Source organism: Bos grunniens, chromosome 1 (assembly GCF_055505025.1).
Source record: "Bos grunniens cultivar Pamir isolate PY7600 chromosome 1, Bosgru_T2T1.0, whole genome shotgun sequence".
NCBI classification, from domain to species: Eukaryota; Metazoa; Chordata; class Mammalia; order Artiodactyla; family Bovidae; genus Bos; species Bos grunniens.
Window position 1 is genome coordinate 22433086 of NC_141165.1, and position 17300 is coordinate 22450385.

The window sequence follows — 17300 nt, forward strand, 5'->3', positions numbered from 1 at the left end:
AAAATGTAGCATTCTTCAAATACCATAGATAGCAGTCTTGAACCTCATACAATATGTTAGGGAACTGTGGACCAACATTTAGTCAAGAACTCATGCCACTCAATTTAGATTGCTTTTAAGAAAAGGAGTATAAAGACAGGATTCTTTTAATGATGGTCCATAACCACATGGCCTACAGATGACGGCATATGAAAGCAAATCAAACATGCTCAAAGCTTGGGAAGGGATATCCTACCTGGTTCAAGTCTGTTTAATCGAATACATTTTGCTTCTTCTACATCCCTAATCCCACCTTTTGGGAATTTATAGAATTTATTAGAAATTGTTAGCACTTGAAGCATTTTATTATCCCACATTTTTTAAGTAATCAAGAGACCCAGAAGATGCTAGGCTCAAATAACTTCATACTCAAGATAACTACAAGTCAATGTCCTTTCATTTTGTCAGTGCACAACCACCTTATCCCAGGTCACCCTCGACCACATTCTAATTACACTGCCTCAAGTCTAGTAATTCTGAAGCAGTGGAAAAGTAAAGCATAGAAATTCAGCATGAAGTGTGAAATCAAAGGCAAGATGTCATACCCTCAAGAAGAAAGGGCTACCTTCCATGTCTCCCTTAGCTGCAGAATCAGCAGAGTCCAATCAGAGACTCCAAACTTTCCTAAATATGAAAATCTTTTGAATGACCACACCCCACACAATAGTTCTGTATTTTCAAAACCCAGTGATTAAAAGTACACATGACAAAAAGCTGCTACTCAAACATTGATCTATATAGGTCTACATGTATAGTAGGTACAGGATAGCACAGTGAAGAGATGGAAAGTATAACCCTGAATCCAAACTGCCAGCACCACCATTTATTAACTAGCTGCACGACCTTAGGCAAAATAGTGCTTTTGGAGCCTCAAATTCCTGATGGATAAAATGACTATAATACTACCTCCTGAAAAGGTTGCTAAAATAATTACATGAAAAATATAATCCTTTTAGGTCAGTGCCCTCTCCTCAAATATACATTTATAAATTATTATTACTATTTATGTTCATTATTACTAATATTACCATCCCTAATCCTTAGTACCACAGAGCACCCGTTTTTGGAGTTCTGAGCACAACTCAAAGATCACATCAGAAATTAAAACTGTAGAAGTCCAGGATTCAATAATGGGGAGGGAAAAGAAGCATTATCATTCTCAAAGATGGAGAAAATAATAGAATACAAATACTTACCCATAAAATGGGATTAAGAAAACCCACATCCCAGGATCTAGGGGAGGCTCAAGTTACATAATATATGTGGAAAGTACAATTTAAATATTCCCTGCAATCAGCACCGATGACTGAATAAATATGCACAGATCCCAGTTACTGTGTTTCTCTTCAGCAATTCAACAGTAGGTGGCACTCTTGTACCACCTCAGAATTCTTGAAAAGCCTGGGCATGCAACATTATGAGCATGTACGTATTTAGTGGCTGAAAGTTATGACCAACCTAGATAGCATATTCAAAAGCAGAGACATTACTTTGCCCACAAAGGTCGGTCTAGTCAAGGCTATGGTTTTTCCAGTGGTCACGTATGGATGTGAGAGTTGGACTGTAAAGAAAGCTAAGCACCGAAGAATTGATGCTTTTGAACTGTGGTGTTGGAGAAGACTCTTGAGAGTCCCTTGGACTACAAGGAGATCCAACCAGTCCATTCTGAAGGAGATCAGTCCTGGGTGTTTTTTGGAAGGAATGATGCTAAAGCTGAAACTCCAGTACTTTGACCACCTCATGCGAAGAGCTGACTCATTGTAAAGACCCTGATGGTGGGAGGGATTGGGGGCAGGAGGAGAAGGGGACGACAGAGGCTGAGATGGCTGGATGGCATCACTGACTCGATGCACATGAGTTTGAGTGAACTCTGGGAGATGGTGATGGACAGGGAGGCCTGGCGTGCTGCGATTCACGGGGTCGCAAAGAGTCGGACACGACTGAGCGACTGAACTGAACTGAATAATGAGCAAAGCACTATGTCAAGGGGTCAGAACAAACCTTTGAAATCCCAGATTTATGAGAGAAAGATAGAGCATTTGAGGATCAACCCTTGTTACCTATTAAAATCAATATTTACATAGCTATAGCACATGAGGTAAAAAGTGAGATAAAAATTGTACACTTGCTTACACTTAATAGTTTAATACCAGTCTAAATTAATTATCTCATTTAACTTTCATAAGCCAGTAAGATTAGCAGATATTAACTCTGCTATAGAGTTAAAGTTAGAATTTAGGGCAAAGATCATCATTTTCCTTCAGAGCGCTTGTTATAATTTATATTTATATATCTAATTCATTTATTCATTCAACACTATTTACTAAGCGTATATTAAATGCCAGATACTGTGCCAAGTGCTAGCGATACAGCAGTGAACACAATAAACAAAGGTCCCTACTTTCATGAAGCCTACATTCTAGCAGGGGTTTCTGGTTTAATATTTGGTTTAATATCTGTTACAGCAGACTATAAACTCCACGAAAGCAGGAAAAATACATGTTTTTTTATATATTTTTTATGAGAGCCTCCCACCACTCCTTCCTCCCCAACACTAAAGCCAGGGCCTGGCCCAAGAGGCCTCAAGTGGGCCCAACTGAGCCTCAGTGAGAGCTCAATTAACACTTATTGGATCAATCAATAAATAAACAGAGAAAAACACACTTTCTTCATATAGAAGGCTATATAAAGCACACAGAATGGTTGCTTCTGATATGAGCTATTGATATGTATCAAAAGAGGCAAAGAACTACTATCGCTCTAACAGAATGGCTTCCTGCCTCTCTCCAGTCATTCTTTCTTCAAGAAATTCTTCATGCAATATTCATTCAACGATAGCTATTAGACACCAGACACAGAAATGAATACAGGGAAATAAAACGGCCTTGTCGCCAGTAATGAGACAATGGAAAATGAAGATATTGTCAAACAAGTTCAAGCACCCCACAAAGGAATGAGTTCTCCTATATTCAAGAGCCAACAGAGACAGACTATGGGGCAGACAGGGCAGAGGCCAGTCCCTCTGTGCAAAGACTTCACAGAAGCTCTGATTTTCCAGAACACACTCCCCCAGCACAGCAGAGACGGAAAAGATGAGCTTGTACTGTCACGACAGGGCAAGTCACACACGTGGGCTCCAACTGCCCCTGGCATGAGCACCCCCTTAGGCAGTTTTGGTCGCTGCCTCTAAATAAGCTGTGTAGAACAGGACTCTGGCTCCTGAGTGTCAGGTATGGAAGAACTCCCTATCATCTCTGTGCAAGGAATTCTGTGGAGCCATGGGTTCCATCAAACCTCACAAGGCTGTTGTCAAGACTAAGGGAATTAATGGATATAAAGCACGTGGAACAGTGCCTGGCATGTAGCAAGTGAAAAAAGAAGTGAAAGTGTTAATTGCTCAGTTGTGTCTGACCCTTTGTGATCCCACAGACTGTAGTCTGCCAGGCTCCTCTGTTCATGCAGTTCTCCAGGCAAGAATACTGGAGTGGGTAGCCATTCCCTTCTCCAGGGAATCTTCCCAACCCGGGGATTGAACCCAGATCTCCTGCATTGCAGGCAGTTTCTTTACCATCTGAGCCATCAGGGAAACCAAATATAAGTGCTTTATACAATTACAATACTGAGTTATTACAATACATCTATTACAACAATTGGCCTTCCCTTATGGCTCAGACAGTGAAGAATCTGCCTGCAATGCAGGAGACCAGAGTTTGATCCCCAGGTTGGGAAGATCCCCTGGAGGAGGAAATGGCAACTCACTCCAGTATTCTTGCCTGGAGAATTCCATGGACAGAGGAGCCTGGAGGGCTGCAGCCATGGGGTCGCAAAGACTCAGACACGGCTGAGCGACTAACACTTTCACTTTCATTACGACAACGAGTCCTTCCTGTTGCTCTGCTCTGGTTCTAGCAGCACAACCCTGAAGAAGTTATTTAATCTCTTCAAGTCTGTTTCTTCATCTTTAAAACAAGGACAGCATCATATCCATTAAGTGGCTGTGAGCATCAAATAAAATACTACACATACAGAGCCTGGTGCAGTACTAGCAGACAGCCCCTGATGAAGCGGTAGTCACTGTTATCTCACAGGCCCCAGTGCAAAGAGAAGAAGCAAGCGCCTCAAACACTATTAGATTATTACATGGGAACTTTCTAGTCCCCACTATTAGCTTGCTGTCAAGTAGTAAGTAAAAGCTAGTAGAAAAGGCAGAGAAGGCAATGGCACCCCACTCCAGTACTCTTGCCTGGAAAATCCCATGGATGGAGGAGCCTGGTAGGCCGCAGTCCATGGGGTCGCTAGGAGTTGGACACGACTGAGCAACTTCACTTTCATGCATTGGAGAAGGAAATGGCAACCCACTCCAGTATTCTTGCCTGGAGAATCCCAGGGATGGGGGAGCCTGGTGGGCTGCCGTCTATGGGGTCGCACAGAGTCGGACACGACTGAAGCAACTTAGCAGCAGCAGTAGAACAGGCAAGAGTTGAAGAAGAAATCAATCCATTACTACCAGCACTGCAACTTTCTGAAAAGAAAAAGCCTAATAATGGCACTTACCATAATGCAGGGCTTGTTCTAAGAGCCTACAGTTTTATTTCACTAGAACTTAACAACATGCTTACTAAGTATGTGCCATGATCATCTCTGCTTTAGAGATAAGGAGAACCAAGACATAAAGAGGCTACAAAACCTCCTCTGGGCCACAAAGTTAGCAAGCAGCACAACCAGAATTCAGAGGTGCGCTAGCTCCAGTCCGTGCTCTTAACCACTAGGCTATCCCCTGAAAACAAGTGATGATGAAAGATGCTTCTCATCAGGCATCGTTTGGAAATCTTTGTCAAAAAACTAGAGAGAACTGGAACACCAATTAATGGGTGGTAATGAATTATTTCAGCAGCAAAGGTATACGCCCCACAAATTCTTAAGTTTTTGTACAACTCTGACCTGATTGTACATGGTTCAGAGCCCTCACACACAAGCAAACCCTCAAAAACAATGTGTTTGTCAAGACTAACTCTGAAATGCTATGCCTCCCAGTCACCTTTAACTCTGCCATATCCTCTCGAGAGAGTTCCATCAAAATGTTCCTGTTACCTCACGACCTCCTTAGCTCTTCTCTACAAAACCCAAATCTAATGAACACAATCATACACACAAAACATATTCTGAAACACCTCACCCATGTGTTTCTTTTCTTACTCTGACCTCCTTTCTCTTCTTTCTCTGCTCAGATAAAAAAAGTGTAACAGAGGGGACAGAGAATACTTAGGGGCAGGAATTAATCCAACCAGCCTCCCCCATTCCCTTGTGCTGTTTCTGCCGGACATATGCTTACCCACTATATGTGTGACACCACATAGGACTGGGCAGTCAGCAGTAAAATGCAATGCTTCCCAACTGGAAAAAGCTTACATTCGAGCAGGAAAGACAAGTACATAAGAAAAGGTACAGTAATTGCTACCAAACAGAGAGAAATGAGAAACAGGGAAGGAAAGAGAGACAAAAAGAGGAGGGAGAAACTGATGGCTGGGGGGCTTAAAAAAGACTTCATGAAAGAGATGGCAACGGAGTTGAGATGTGAAGAATGGAGAGGGTTTGAATCCATGGCAAATATAGGGAACAAAAGAAGGCATGAACAAAAGTCCTGGAGGGCAAAGAGTAGAGCAAAGGTGAGGAACAAGTAATTATTTGACTGGAGCATAAGAGGCAAGTTCAAAGAGGAAGGGGTGCTTATCTCTACACTTGAAAGGAAGACACCTTGAAAGCCAAGTCACGAAGCTGAGACTGTCTTCAGTCAGCAAGCGGGAATCACTAAGGAGGGAAACGAGAACTGTGGGCTAGGAAAACAAACTCATCTATCATTTCATCTCTACCTCTCACCCTATCCTGTCTACAATGTACTTCTAGTCATCCTGACTCACCCAGGCTGGGACAAGCTGCTATATTCCCACACTATAATACATATCATCAAATTTATAAACTTTTATAAATATGGTTAATGTCAAAGATTAAATACGAAGCCATGATAGTACATCATTATTTTTTTATTCCTAGCACTTAGCATAATATCTACCAGTGTATCTCAAACGCTACACATTAGAGTCACCAGGGAAGCTTTAATAAAAAAAAATACTGAATGCCCAAACACCACCCTAGACCAATAACATCAGAATTTTTGGAAGGGGTATTGATATATTTTAAAAGTTTACCCATGACTCTAATAGGCAACCAGGTTGAGAACTAATTATTTAAATCATAGCAGGTTCTCAATAAATGTTAATAAACTGGATTGATGAATGGATGAATGGACCGATAACGATGGAGGGACAAGAGAGGAGGAAAAAGCAGGGCTATTTCAAAAAGGCACTAGAAGTCTAGAAGACAGTCATGTCAAAGGGGATAGAAAAAAAACTGATCTCTACTTTTTCACCAAATAATAAAACTGTAATTTATGACTTCACAAATTTTTTTAAAAAAACTACAGAGAAACACAAAGATGGTATTTTTCATTTGGCCAGGGCTTAATCACTCTCCCCTTCTTCCCCTGCACCACTGTGCACCGCTGAGCATGGGTGTGGGTAGGCTCCCATGTATATGCAAATAACTGCTTTTATTTTTTTCCTTTCCCCAAAGATGTACGATACCTGTCATCCAGTTCAATCCTTTTCATACTATGAAGGTGCAAAACAGCTAATATTATTGCTACAAGAAATATTACTGCACAGCAAACCCCTACGCTGATATAAAACACACGCGTAGAAGTGGTTGGAGCTGCATGTACAGGATCATCTGAAATAAAAATGAATAGCACATTAAGCTTTTGAAACAAATGTCATCAATTGTTTTGTAACCCAATATACACAATGAGTATCCTGTTCTTTGTAAAAGAGATCTTCATTTCACGTGTCCTTTTTTTGATAAGATCGGTTACCAGTAGTGTGTTGCTATAAATTCATACAATTTAAGAAGGGTTTTTGTGTAGTTTAAAAAAGTGTCTTTAAATAGAACTTTTGGTTAATTAGTACAATTCACAAGTGGCATACACATAATAAACCATCTATCTATAGTCATGCTGTCCAACAGGGAAATGCTCTGCAGCATGCCATGCAGTACAGTAGCCACTGGCCACCTGTGGCTATTAAGCACTTGAAACGTAGCTAGTACAATGAAAGAACTGAAGTTTTAATTCTATTTCATTTTCATTAATTTAAATAGTCACATATGGCTAGTAATTACCATACTGGACAGCAAGCTCTACAGACCCTTCCTCAACAGTGGCTTCTGGTGTGAGAGATAAGACATCTATTTTGCCAATCACCACTCCCCAAAGGGGGAGGAATATACAGCAGAGCAACCCATGAGGTAAAACAAACATTTTTCATCGTTTTCTCTTGAGAGTTAAAAGAAATCATTTTGCTTATCTGTTTTTAAAAATAAAAGCAGGAAAACAAGACTCTACTCATGAAATAATATTCATCTTAATGTTACTCAAAAAGAAAGCCTCAGCAACAGAGAAATAATTTAAAGACACAGAGATACATGTGCACACATACACACAGGAGCAACAGAGAAAGACACAGAACCAAAGATCCACACGATAAGAGCAAGCAGAATGGAAGACAGAGAAACAGAAATACAAACGATGTAACTGGAACTGGGTAACTGAAGATTAATGAGTACTCACATCAGCATTCTACTGAAGAATCTGAGTTTTATCCTAATGATACGGGAAGTCACTGCAAGCCTTCAAGCAAAGGAATGGCACACATAACGATACTCCAAAAAAAAAACACCAAAGATGACTCTGCATGCTATAAAGAACACTGTGGGGAGGAGCAAGAGCAGAAGTAAGAACACGCCAAGAAAGAAACAGCCATGGCTTGGACAAGGATGTTATGGGGAAGGTAAGAAGTTCATGGACTGGGAAGCAGAGTCAACAGAGTTTGCTAAAGGGATTATGCCAGAATAGGAAGAAAAAGAGGAATCAAAGCTTTGGCTTAAAGAATTAGGTGGAAAAGGTACCTTTATAAAGAGGAAAAAGAAGCAGGTTGGGGAAAGAGAGAATTAAGAGTTTTGTTTTGTCCAAGAGCACCTGTACATGTCTATGTGGAGATGTCAAACTGACAGATATGCAAATGCAGAGTTATGGGAATACATCACGACAAAAGATATAAAAGCGACAGCTTTCAAAAACTTTTTTTAAGATTGCTTTCTAAAATTTAAACTTTGAATCAACAAATAATGAACCAGCACAGACTGATGTAGACAGACCAAATGGCTTTTAGAACAGCTATACTTGACCTGCAGCCTGAATGAAAGCAGGACTTTCCTTAAGAATGCTAGGGGTCATTCAACTTCAAGGGCTGGGAAAGGAAGGTCCCAAAGGTTGATGTTGGCAGCATCCATCTCAGCACATTCCAGGGCAGAGGAGAGGACACCACTCTGCTGGGCACATGCCCAGATGCACCCTGCCTGATTACCTTTAATTCCAGACTAGTGTATGCACTGTGCCCATTCCCTCATTGACATGTCATCTGCTACCACCTGGTTACCCTTCGGTCTCAGATGAGATGCCACTTTTCCTCAGGAAGCTGCCCGCATTTCCTCACAGGAGGTTACACACCCTTCTCCTCAGGGTCCCAAAGCACCTGTGCTTGCCATGCCACAGCTTGCCACAGGATATTGTTATCACTGCTTATGCCTATCCATTTCCTCTGGTGCATTAGAAGCCCCAGGGGGCTTACAAAGTCTGTTTCATTCAAGGTTTAATCTTCTGCCTCAATCATACCACCTCGCGTGTCATAGTGTAAATGTTAGGTAGGTGAAAACAAAGAAAGGGAAGGGAGGAGAGAGGGAGCAAGGAAGAGACCAAGGATAATCAACACTCTATTCTCCTTGTCAGAAATAATAATCCTAAGCATAAAAGGAATGGATAAAATCACCAGAATTTTAAAAGTAAGCTTGGGGAGCAGTGATATTTTAAAAAATAGTTTAATTTCTTCTCAAAGACAAATTCAAATGAAATATTTTTAAAAGGCAGATAAATCTCATATTATTTTCTCTTTAAAAAAGGTATACTTTGAAATACCCAGAACTATTCAATTTAACCAAGTACAAAATCTAACTACCAGTTTAGAAGAGAGAAAAACATGTTAAATGGCACCATTAAAATGCAGATGTGGAAAATTCTATGAGACAAATGAGTCAATTTCTTCAACAAATAAATGACAGTGAAGGGAAAGGGGTGGTTTCTGATTAATACATGCCAACCACATACAGTGTAAGTTTGCTTCATTTGGATCCTGATTCAGGGAAGAAACTATACACAGACAGCTTTGAGACAATCAGGTTAATGGGAACATGGATTCGCTATTAGAAGACATTAAGGAGTTAGTTTTGTTACATGTGATAAATCAAATACAAGTAAAGAGGTGTTGGATGATTGTGGCTTGTTTACTAATGACTTCTAAAAAGTTCTTTACACTGAAACATTTATAGGTGAAATGGCATGATGCCTAGGATGTGCTTTAAAAAATTCTACCCTTCCCTACCTACCACCTGTCTGAAAGAGGAAGGCATCAACAGTACAGGACTGGTAAATGTTGATGATTCCTAAGGAGGGTGATGGTCACATGGGGGTTGATCAAAACATTCCCTTGATTTCTCTATTTCTGAATTTCTCTTCCCCAATTTTTTTTTAGTTTACTTCCATAAAGAGAATCTAATAACATTTTAAGATGCTGCCATTAAAACGGCTTCAGGAAGAGTAAGACTTAATGATGCATCCGTATCAGAAAAGGAAAAAGAAGTCTAAGTTATACAATCTTACAGAACCATTACCAAAAAATAAAAACCTATGTTGAGTTTCTGCTCTGTAGGTTTAAACAACAGAAAACAACAAAGCTGTGGATCTTTCAGCTTGTATTTTCAGCTGAATGAAACTAGCCAAGAGCTGCATCCAGGCCATGAATTAGATTTTCTAACTTTCTGTTAAACAGATGAAGATCTTACACATATTTCACATTTATACTTTAATTATGGCCACTTGAAATGATAATATAAATTCTTGCTTATAAAAGTTTTTTAGAATTTTACTTTATAAAATTTTCAATATTCAAATAGTTTCATCTAAATATACCATTCTACAAAACATCAGTTAAGTAGCATGGCATCACTTAATCTTTTGGAAAATTGGAAACCACAAAACCTCTAAGCTTCATGAAATCAAGTCTATTTGCAATCAATTATTTTTCATCCCTAATGATGGAAAAAGATAATACAGTAACACTTACAAATAGTTCTGCTAGTGTTTTTGTCCAAGGCTGAAGTTTTTACTTCTTCAAGTTCTGAATTTAAAAGGAGATAAAAGATGCTTTAAAAATTATTTTCCATGAAAATCCTTATATATTGTAATTAAATTTTCTGAATTTTTTCTAACAGTTTTATATTCTAAAAGAACACTGCCTAAACTAAGTAACAAGGTATGTGTTGCAAAATGGTAAATGCTACATTACTATTCTGATAATCATCACTATACTCATCAATCAACAGTCTATGCCTATATTAGCCAATTACAGTTACTCACTCAAAAAGGGTTTCTGTGGTCAAGAAGTCTAGGAAAACCTACATACTATAACCTCTGTGGAGGCTAACAGTACACATTAGCAGAGTATAAAGGCACTGAGGAGTTTCAGACTGATGAAACTTGACTGAACCAATAGTTTCCATCCTCGTATGATAAAGGACACTTTTCTTGCCCGTACCACCAATTAATATTCAATACAGTACATGCATGTTTTCTGTTGCAGACACTTTTCAAACAGTACTAAGCTTGAAAACCATATAAATAAATATATTAAGATCACATACTAAAGAATCATGAATGTGAACTGGAAGATTAGGGTGGCCAGAAGTACAACCACCAAAAAAAGAGACTGGTTCAATATTAAGTCTAAAACAGAATAGAAAACTACATCAATGGTCAGTTTTCATGTACATAATAAAGCAAATGGAGAGGGTATGAGATCATTCTGAACATCAGCTGAGCATTAAACCTCAGTGGGCACTAGCACTGGTGTGCTCCGCAGACTCCATCACACTTGGCCGTCATTCCGCCTTTAAGCACTAACAGTTGAAGCGCCATTGTACAGGCAGCGCCACCTCCTTAGGGACCAGGAGCCACCTGCTCTGCACTCTGTATCTAAAGTCCACTTTGGCTTTAAAATTACATGAAAGTAAGTGTGTAACTGGATATGCAAGAACTGACAAATGTACCAAAACACTAAAGCTAAAATGGGGCTAACTTTTCATTACAAAAATGTCTATTCTGGATAAAGAAGTGGTGAAAATACACACACACACACAATAAAATAAAAAAATAAGAAAATCCTACCATTTGTAGCAACCAGGTAGACTTTGGGGCCTTATGCTAAGTGAAATACGTCAGACAGAGAAAGACTATGAGATACTCCATGATCTCACTTATGTTTTCAGAATCCAAGAATTAATTTCTTTTTTAATCATAAGAGAAGAGATTAGATTTGATATTATCAGAGGCCGGGTATGAGGAAAGAGGAGGACCCAGAGGAGGTAGTCAAATGGTACAAACTTCCAGTTACAAGATAATTACTACAGATATAATGTATGCATGGCATACATTATGTGTTATTCAACACTATATGTTAACTGTATGATTATGTGAGAGTTGTTGAGAGAGTAAATCCTAATTTATTAAATTCTCATCTCATGGAAAAAATTTCTTTTTTTGCTTTCTCGATCTGTTGTTAACTACATGAAATGATGAAGTAAAGTCGCTCAGTTGTGTTTGCAACCCCATGGACTATAGCCTGCCAGGTTCCTCCGTCCATGGGATTTTCCAAGCAAGGATACTGGAGTGGGTTGCCATTTCCTTCTCCAAGGATCCTCCTGACCCAGGGATCGAACCTGGGTCTCCTGTACTGCAGGCAGATTCTTTACCATCTGAGCCACTGGGGAAGCCCACATGAAATGATGGCTGCTAAGTAAACTTACTGTGATAATCATTTCACAATGTATGAAAATCAAACCATTACACTGTCACCTTAAACTTATACAGTGATATGTGTCATTTATATCTCAATAAAACTGGGGAAAATATAGAGAGAGAGCAATTGTTTACTCTGAATTAAAAGATTAAATGAGAGCTAAAAAAAATGCCCATTCTAATGCAGTACCACTTTTTTGCTGGCACATATCTGGACATTAGCCATTTTAATGCTGGCCTCAGGTGTTCTCATAACACTCAGCAGTAACCCTGACTAGGAAATGTGTTAAGAGACAGTTTGACAATGAAGCAAAAGCACAGGTTTGCAACCCAGCTCCACCACTTAGTTATCCGGCCTTGGCAAGTTGGTTGAACTCTCTGAGCCTCAGCTTCCTCCTTAGAAACTGGAGATAATGAGAGAAGCTACTGCCTCAGGCTGCTATAAGCATTAAATGGGTTTAAATGTGTTTGTAAAGCACTTGGAACATGGCTGTCACTCAGCAAAACCCAAACTCAGCAAGTTTTCTTTAGTATTTTTTTTTTCTACCTTACATACTAACCAGCTCCACCACTGTGATGGGTAAATTCCGGCCACTTTAATCTCTACGGAACTTAAAGTGAGTGGGTTGGATTAGATAACCTTTAAGAAGAATTCTAAAATTCTTGCTCTATGAACTCGTGTGCTGAAGCTCTTTCACATCTGCTGCAATTTCTTGAGTAACAGATTATTCAAAGCCAAAACTACCAAATATTAGTAAGTATCCACATATAGTATTTTAAGTTTCATGATAGTAGATTAATCTAAAATCAACCCACCTACCTCTTAAAACAGGTTATTAGACCATTTTATAGATGAAAAAAAAAAAAAAAAACACCTGAAACTTAGGTTAATAAAAGGAAACCTATTCCAATACCCCACCAAGGGTAGAGTTATAACACATTTTTCTGGGCCCAGGGCAATGTTTCTATATAAAAGTAATTCATAAAGGAAACATAGTTAACACCCCATTACTCAGGGGCCCCTATCTAAAGTCCGTGATTTCTTTACCTCTTCGGCCTGATCGGCCATCAGTGCTATTTCACATTCTAAGGGAAAACATTCTTACCAATTCTGACAAAAATTTTGAGAAAGCAGGGACTGAGTGGGGCCTAAATAAGATTCCTAGCTAGAAGCTATCATGGTGATTATTTCAGAATTTCATCAGTTAGTGCTCTTTTCATACTTGCAACTATAGTCAAGATTGGAACACAAATCTGTAAAAAGATGACAAAATCTATTTTTGATCTTCTCACATCTATATAAAATACATACTTTAGTAAATAAATTTCTTACTTTTATAGCACATTTTCCTTCGTTTAAAATTTAAGACTGTAAAGTTTTTTGAAGAATTTACTGTCAAGTTGAGCTGCATGAGTATCATAACCTCAGAATCTACTTTGCCAGTACAGGAAAGCTCGACCCGAAACACTGTTAAAAAAAAATAAATAAGAAAAAATATGTAAATGTTCTAAAAATCAACATTAATGTCCCATAATTTAGAATTTATTTCTATTGCAATAAAACTAAAAAATAATACATTTACATAAAATACTAAGCAAAAACTTTCAGAGAATTTATTTTTAGACTACACAGCTTTAAATATAAAGTACTATAAAAGTCAGCATTAAAGAACAAATCAAGACAAAGGAAGAGAATTATTTTCAAATTTGCTCATGATTTTTTTTTCTTGTTTCATTTTTTTTTTTAATTTTTTTAAATTTTATTTTATTTTTAAACTTTACATAATTGTATTAGTTTTGCCAAATATCAAAATGAATTTTTAATACATTTTTAATGTATGATTTTTAATACACCAATCTGTCTCCTAAATTCTCTTATTACTATATAGTAAAGATACAAAACCATAAGGCAAACTCCACTATCTTACCAGGCACAATCACCAACAGTAACAACAAAAATTACTTGATAAAAACGAAAGACAATTTCACCATCAAAAAGCAATTGTGTATTGTTGTTAAGGAAGAGATTAAATATAAAGCTGTAAAGGAAACTGATAAATTCTCACCTATGCATTAAAAAAAAAAAAAACCTTTCCAAGCAAAAACTGTTTTAATTAATTACTGCAGCAATGGGATAACAGACTTTCATGCATTTTTTTTTTCAATCTTTCAGTTTAAGACTCTTTCTACAAATTTAGAATGCATCATTCTACCATCGGTATCAGCGTATGAACAATATGGGCATTTCTGAATTTCTTTACTAGCCCATAAAAAGTAATCAGCCTTCTCATATTTTCTTAAAGCTTAGATTAACGTATGCTACTAGTAACAGTGAGTTAAGAAAGTTTCATAACACTGGGGCTTATACTTTCAAGTTTTAAAACTTTTCACTTTCTTTATATCTCACATCTTCAGGAGGCCTTCTCAAAAGACTGGCTCAAAACAAACTGGTATAAACATGATACATATCATTTACTCAGACGTGTCCTGAGAGCCCAACCTATTCAGACGTTACTAGGCACCAAGGGTAGACAGCTGAAACAGACAGCTCCTGCCCTCAGGTGGCCACAGGCTAGCAGTACAGACAAGGACAAAGAATTACAAAATAATGTGATCAATTTTAAACGGTTAAATAAAAGATCTTACAGGGCAGGAAGAATAGAAAGAGATAACACATGGAGGGAGAGGAGGCAGAAAAAAAAGAGTAAAGACTTTGAGTCTTGCAGAATATTTAATATGAACAGAAATTCAGATGCAGGAAAGATGAAAAGATGGTTTAAACACAGAGATCAGCATGGGCAAGGCTTGGCTCAGAATCACATGCAGCCTGGCACTGCTGGAGCACAGGGGCAGATCTAGCAACAGGCTAGACAGATAGGCAGGGGCAGACGCTAAACACAGCACACCAGCTGGGGAATCCGGAAGGTACTCCACAGATGAGGGTGGGGCACTGAGGAAGCGATCATCCAGGCTGCAGTGTGGGAACTAATGGAAGAAAAACAGGATCAGACAAAGGGACTCGAGTCAGGGCCAACAATGCATAAAAGGAGACAAAAGAGCTGAGTGCGCATCATTCTAGAGGGGATGGGAAAGAAGAAACTGTTTAAAAAGTCCAAATAATCCTTATTTACAAAAATCACTTGTTAAAGAACTTCTGCATCTTATACCTATGTTCTTTAAAGGTATGGGTGTGTGCGTTCGTGCTAGGTTGCTTCAGTCGTATCCAATTCTTGTGTGACCCCATGGACTGTAGCCTGCTAGGCTCCTCTGTTCATGACATTCTCCAAGCAAGAATGCTGGAGTGGATTGCCACGCCCTTCTCCAGGTACAGGGGATACAGTTAAAAACAGCATATTAAACTCTGTCACTGAGACTCACCTGATAAAGTGCGTGGAACTTCCCCCTGAGCAGAAATGTTGACCTGGGGCATGTCCATAGCCACAAAATTGTCTACTTGGAATCCCAGCTTATATTCAACCTATAATATGGGGAAATAAACAAACTGGACCTGTGATAACAGACAGGGCTTAGTATAGCTTGACCACACTGATTTTGGTCATTAACAAATAATCTAGCTATATTTTTAAAAGTCCAAGTTGTCAGAAACAGTCTTAGGAATGTTCCTTTATTTTAACAGTCAAAGACACCAAGCCAGGGAAGTCTAATATACACAAAGCAGCCAGAGTGAGAATCCAGATCTGCTGGGTCTAAGACTTTTCCCCACCAAACTGTGCTGCTTCTTAAATGACTTATTAGATGACTGCCGAGGGGATGTGTTTTATTTGTTTATTCCAGTTTTATTGAGATATAATTGACATGTATCACTGTATAAAATGGTTTCAGCATAATGACTTACATACATGATGAAATGCTTCAAGTTTAGTGAACATCTATCATCTCATATAGATACAAAATTAAAGAAATAGAAAAAAATTTTTCCTTGTGATGAGAACTCAGGATTTACTCTCTTAACAACATTCATACATAGCATACAGCAGTTGATTATATTTATCAGCTTGTACATTGTATTCCTACCTTATAACTGGAAATCTGTAGTATCTTTTCATTATTTTCATCCAATTCCCCTCCTCCCCCTCTGGTAACCAAATCTGATCTCATCTCTTTTTCTATGAGTTTGTTTGTACGTTTGTTTGTTTTTGAAGTATAACTGACCTACAACACTATGTTAGTTCCTGTTATACAACAGTGATTTTTTTTCTATACATTTCAAAATGATCACAATAAGTAGTTATGATATGTCATCACAAAGATCATATTATTTAGTTATTGATTATACCCTCCACCCTGTAAATTTCATACCCTTGACTCTTTAATTTTGCTACTGAAGTTTGCACCTCTTAATTTCCCTCACCTATCTCTTTCCCCATCCCCTCCTCTGGTACGCACCTGCTTGTTCTCTATATTTATGACTCTGTTTCTGTTTTGTTATGCTTGTTCATTTGTTCCTGGGAATTTTCAATTGAATAAACATTCAGTCCAGTAAGCCACCCTCTATTTCATGCCCAGAACAGTACCACCACTCCTATACAACCTGCCATCTAGGATTCAGAATTCTGCTGAGGATCACAGTCACTGACAGAGAAGCCCTAGAGAGGCAGATAGATATGAAGAGCCAAGGAGTTGAGATGTATTATTTACAGACCATGACTAGTCACCAATGTCTTCTCTAGCTGATAAAAGCCAAGCTCTGAGGGCCTGTATGTGCTGGCAGATGAAGGTCTGATCTACATCAGATCCACTCACCTCACAAGTAGATTCCAAAGTACAAATTTCTCATAAAATATCTATGCTACATTCTCTGGTCCAGCTTTCACCACTAACAGAGTTAATGTTTGGATGTCCATCTAATCTCTGGATCTCAAGTGATTCAGAATCCAGAAAGGAAGAAAGATGACTAGAAAAATGTCCCTGGAACACCAATATTCTCTATCAACACCTGGCCTCTATAGGTGGCTTAATAGAACCAATCAGCATCAATCAATATCAAACATCAAACACACCCCTTTTGCTAGCAAGATGTTCATGAAAGAAACAGCTCAACCTGCAAAGTAATATCTGAAATTCAGAATGGATGCCATCTTCAAGACCCTCAACAAGGCCTTATATTTCCCGGTATTCTTTGTCCTGTCCTTGGGACTCAATGAGAAGGGCACCCCTCTCCCATTCAGTGGTCACAAGGCCTTCCAGCGAAGGCTGGGATTGGCAGAAGCCAAAGGGCAGA

The 17300-nt window shown here is 38.6% G+C and overlaps 1 protein-coding gene across 6 annotated transcripts in view; it reads right to left on the minus strand.

The window, feature by feature from the left end:
* Window positions 1–17300, minus strand: part of RYK (receptor like tyrosine kinase) — a 109790-nt gene that overhangs the window by 55698 nt on the left and 36792 nt on the right. For 4 of the 6 annotated variants that reach the window (XR_015132245.1, XM_086316136.1, XM_086316137.1 and 1 more), the window contains exons 3-6: window positions 15437–15536; window positions 13392–13526; window positions 10329–10382; window positions 6681–6825 (exon numbers count right to left, since the gene is read on the minus strand). Coding sequence is in view for 5 of the 6 variants with exons in the window: in XM_086316136.1 (XP_086172262.1) it covers window positions 6681–6825; window positions 10329–10382; window positions 13392–13526; window positions 15437–15536 (434 nt within the window). In the remaining variant the exon portion in view is untranslated. The remainder of the gene's footprint in view (window positions 1–6680; window positions 6826–10328; window positions 10383–13391; window positions 13527–15436; window positions 15537–17300) is intronic. The other 2 variants (XM_086316134.1, XM_086316133.1) reach the window with 1 other exon arrangement.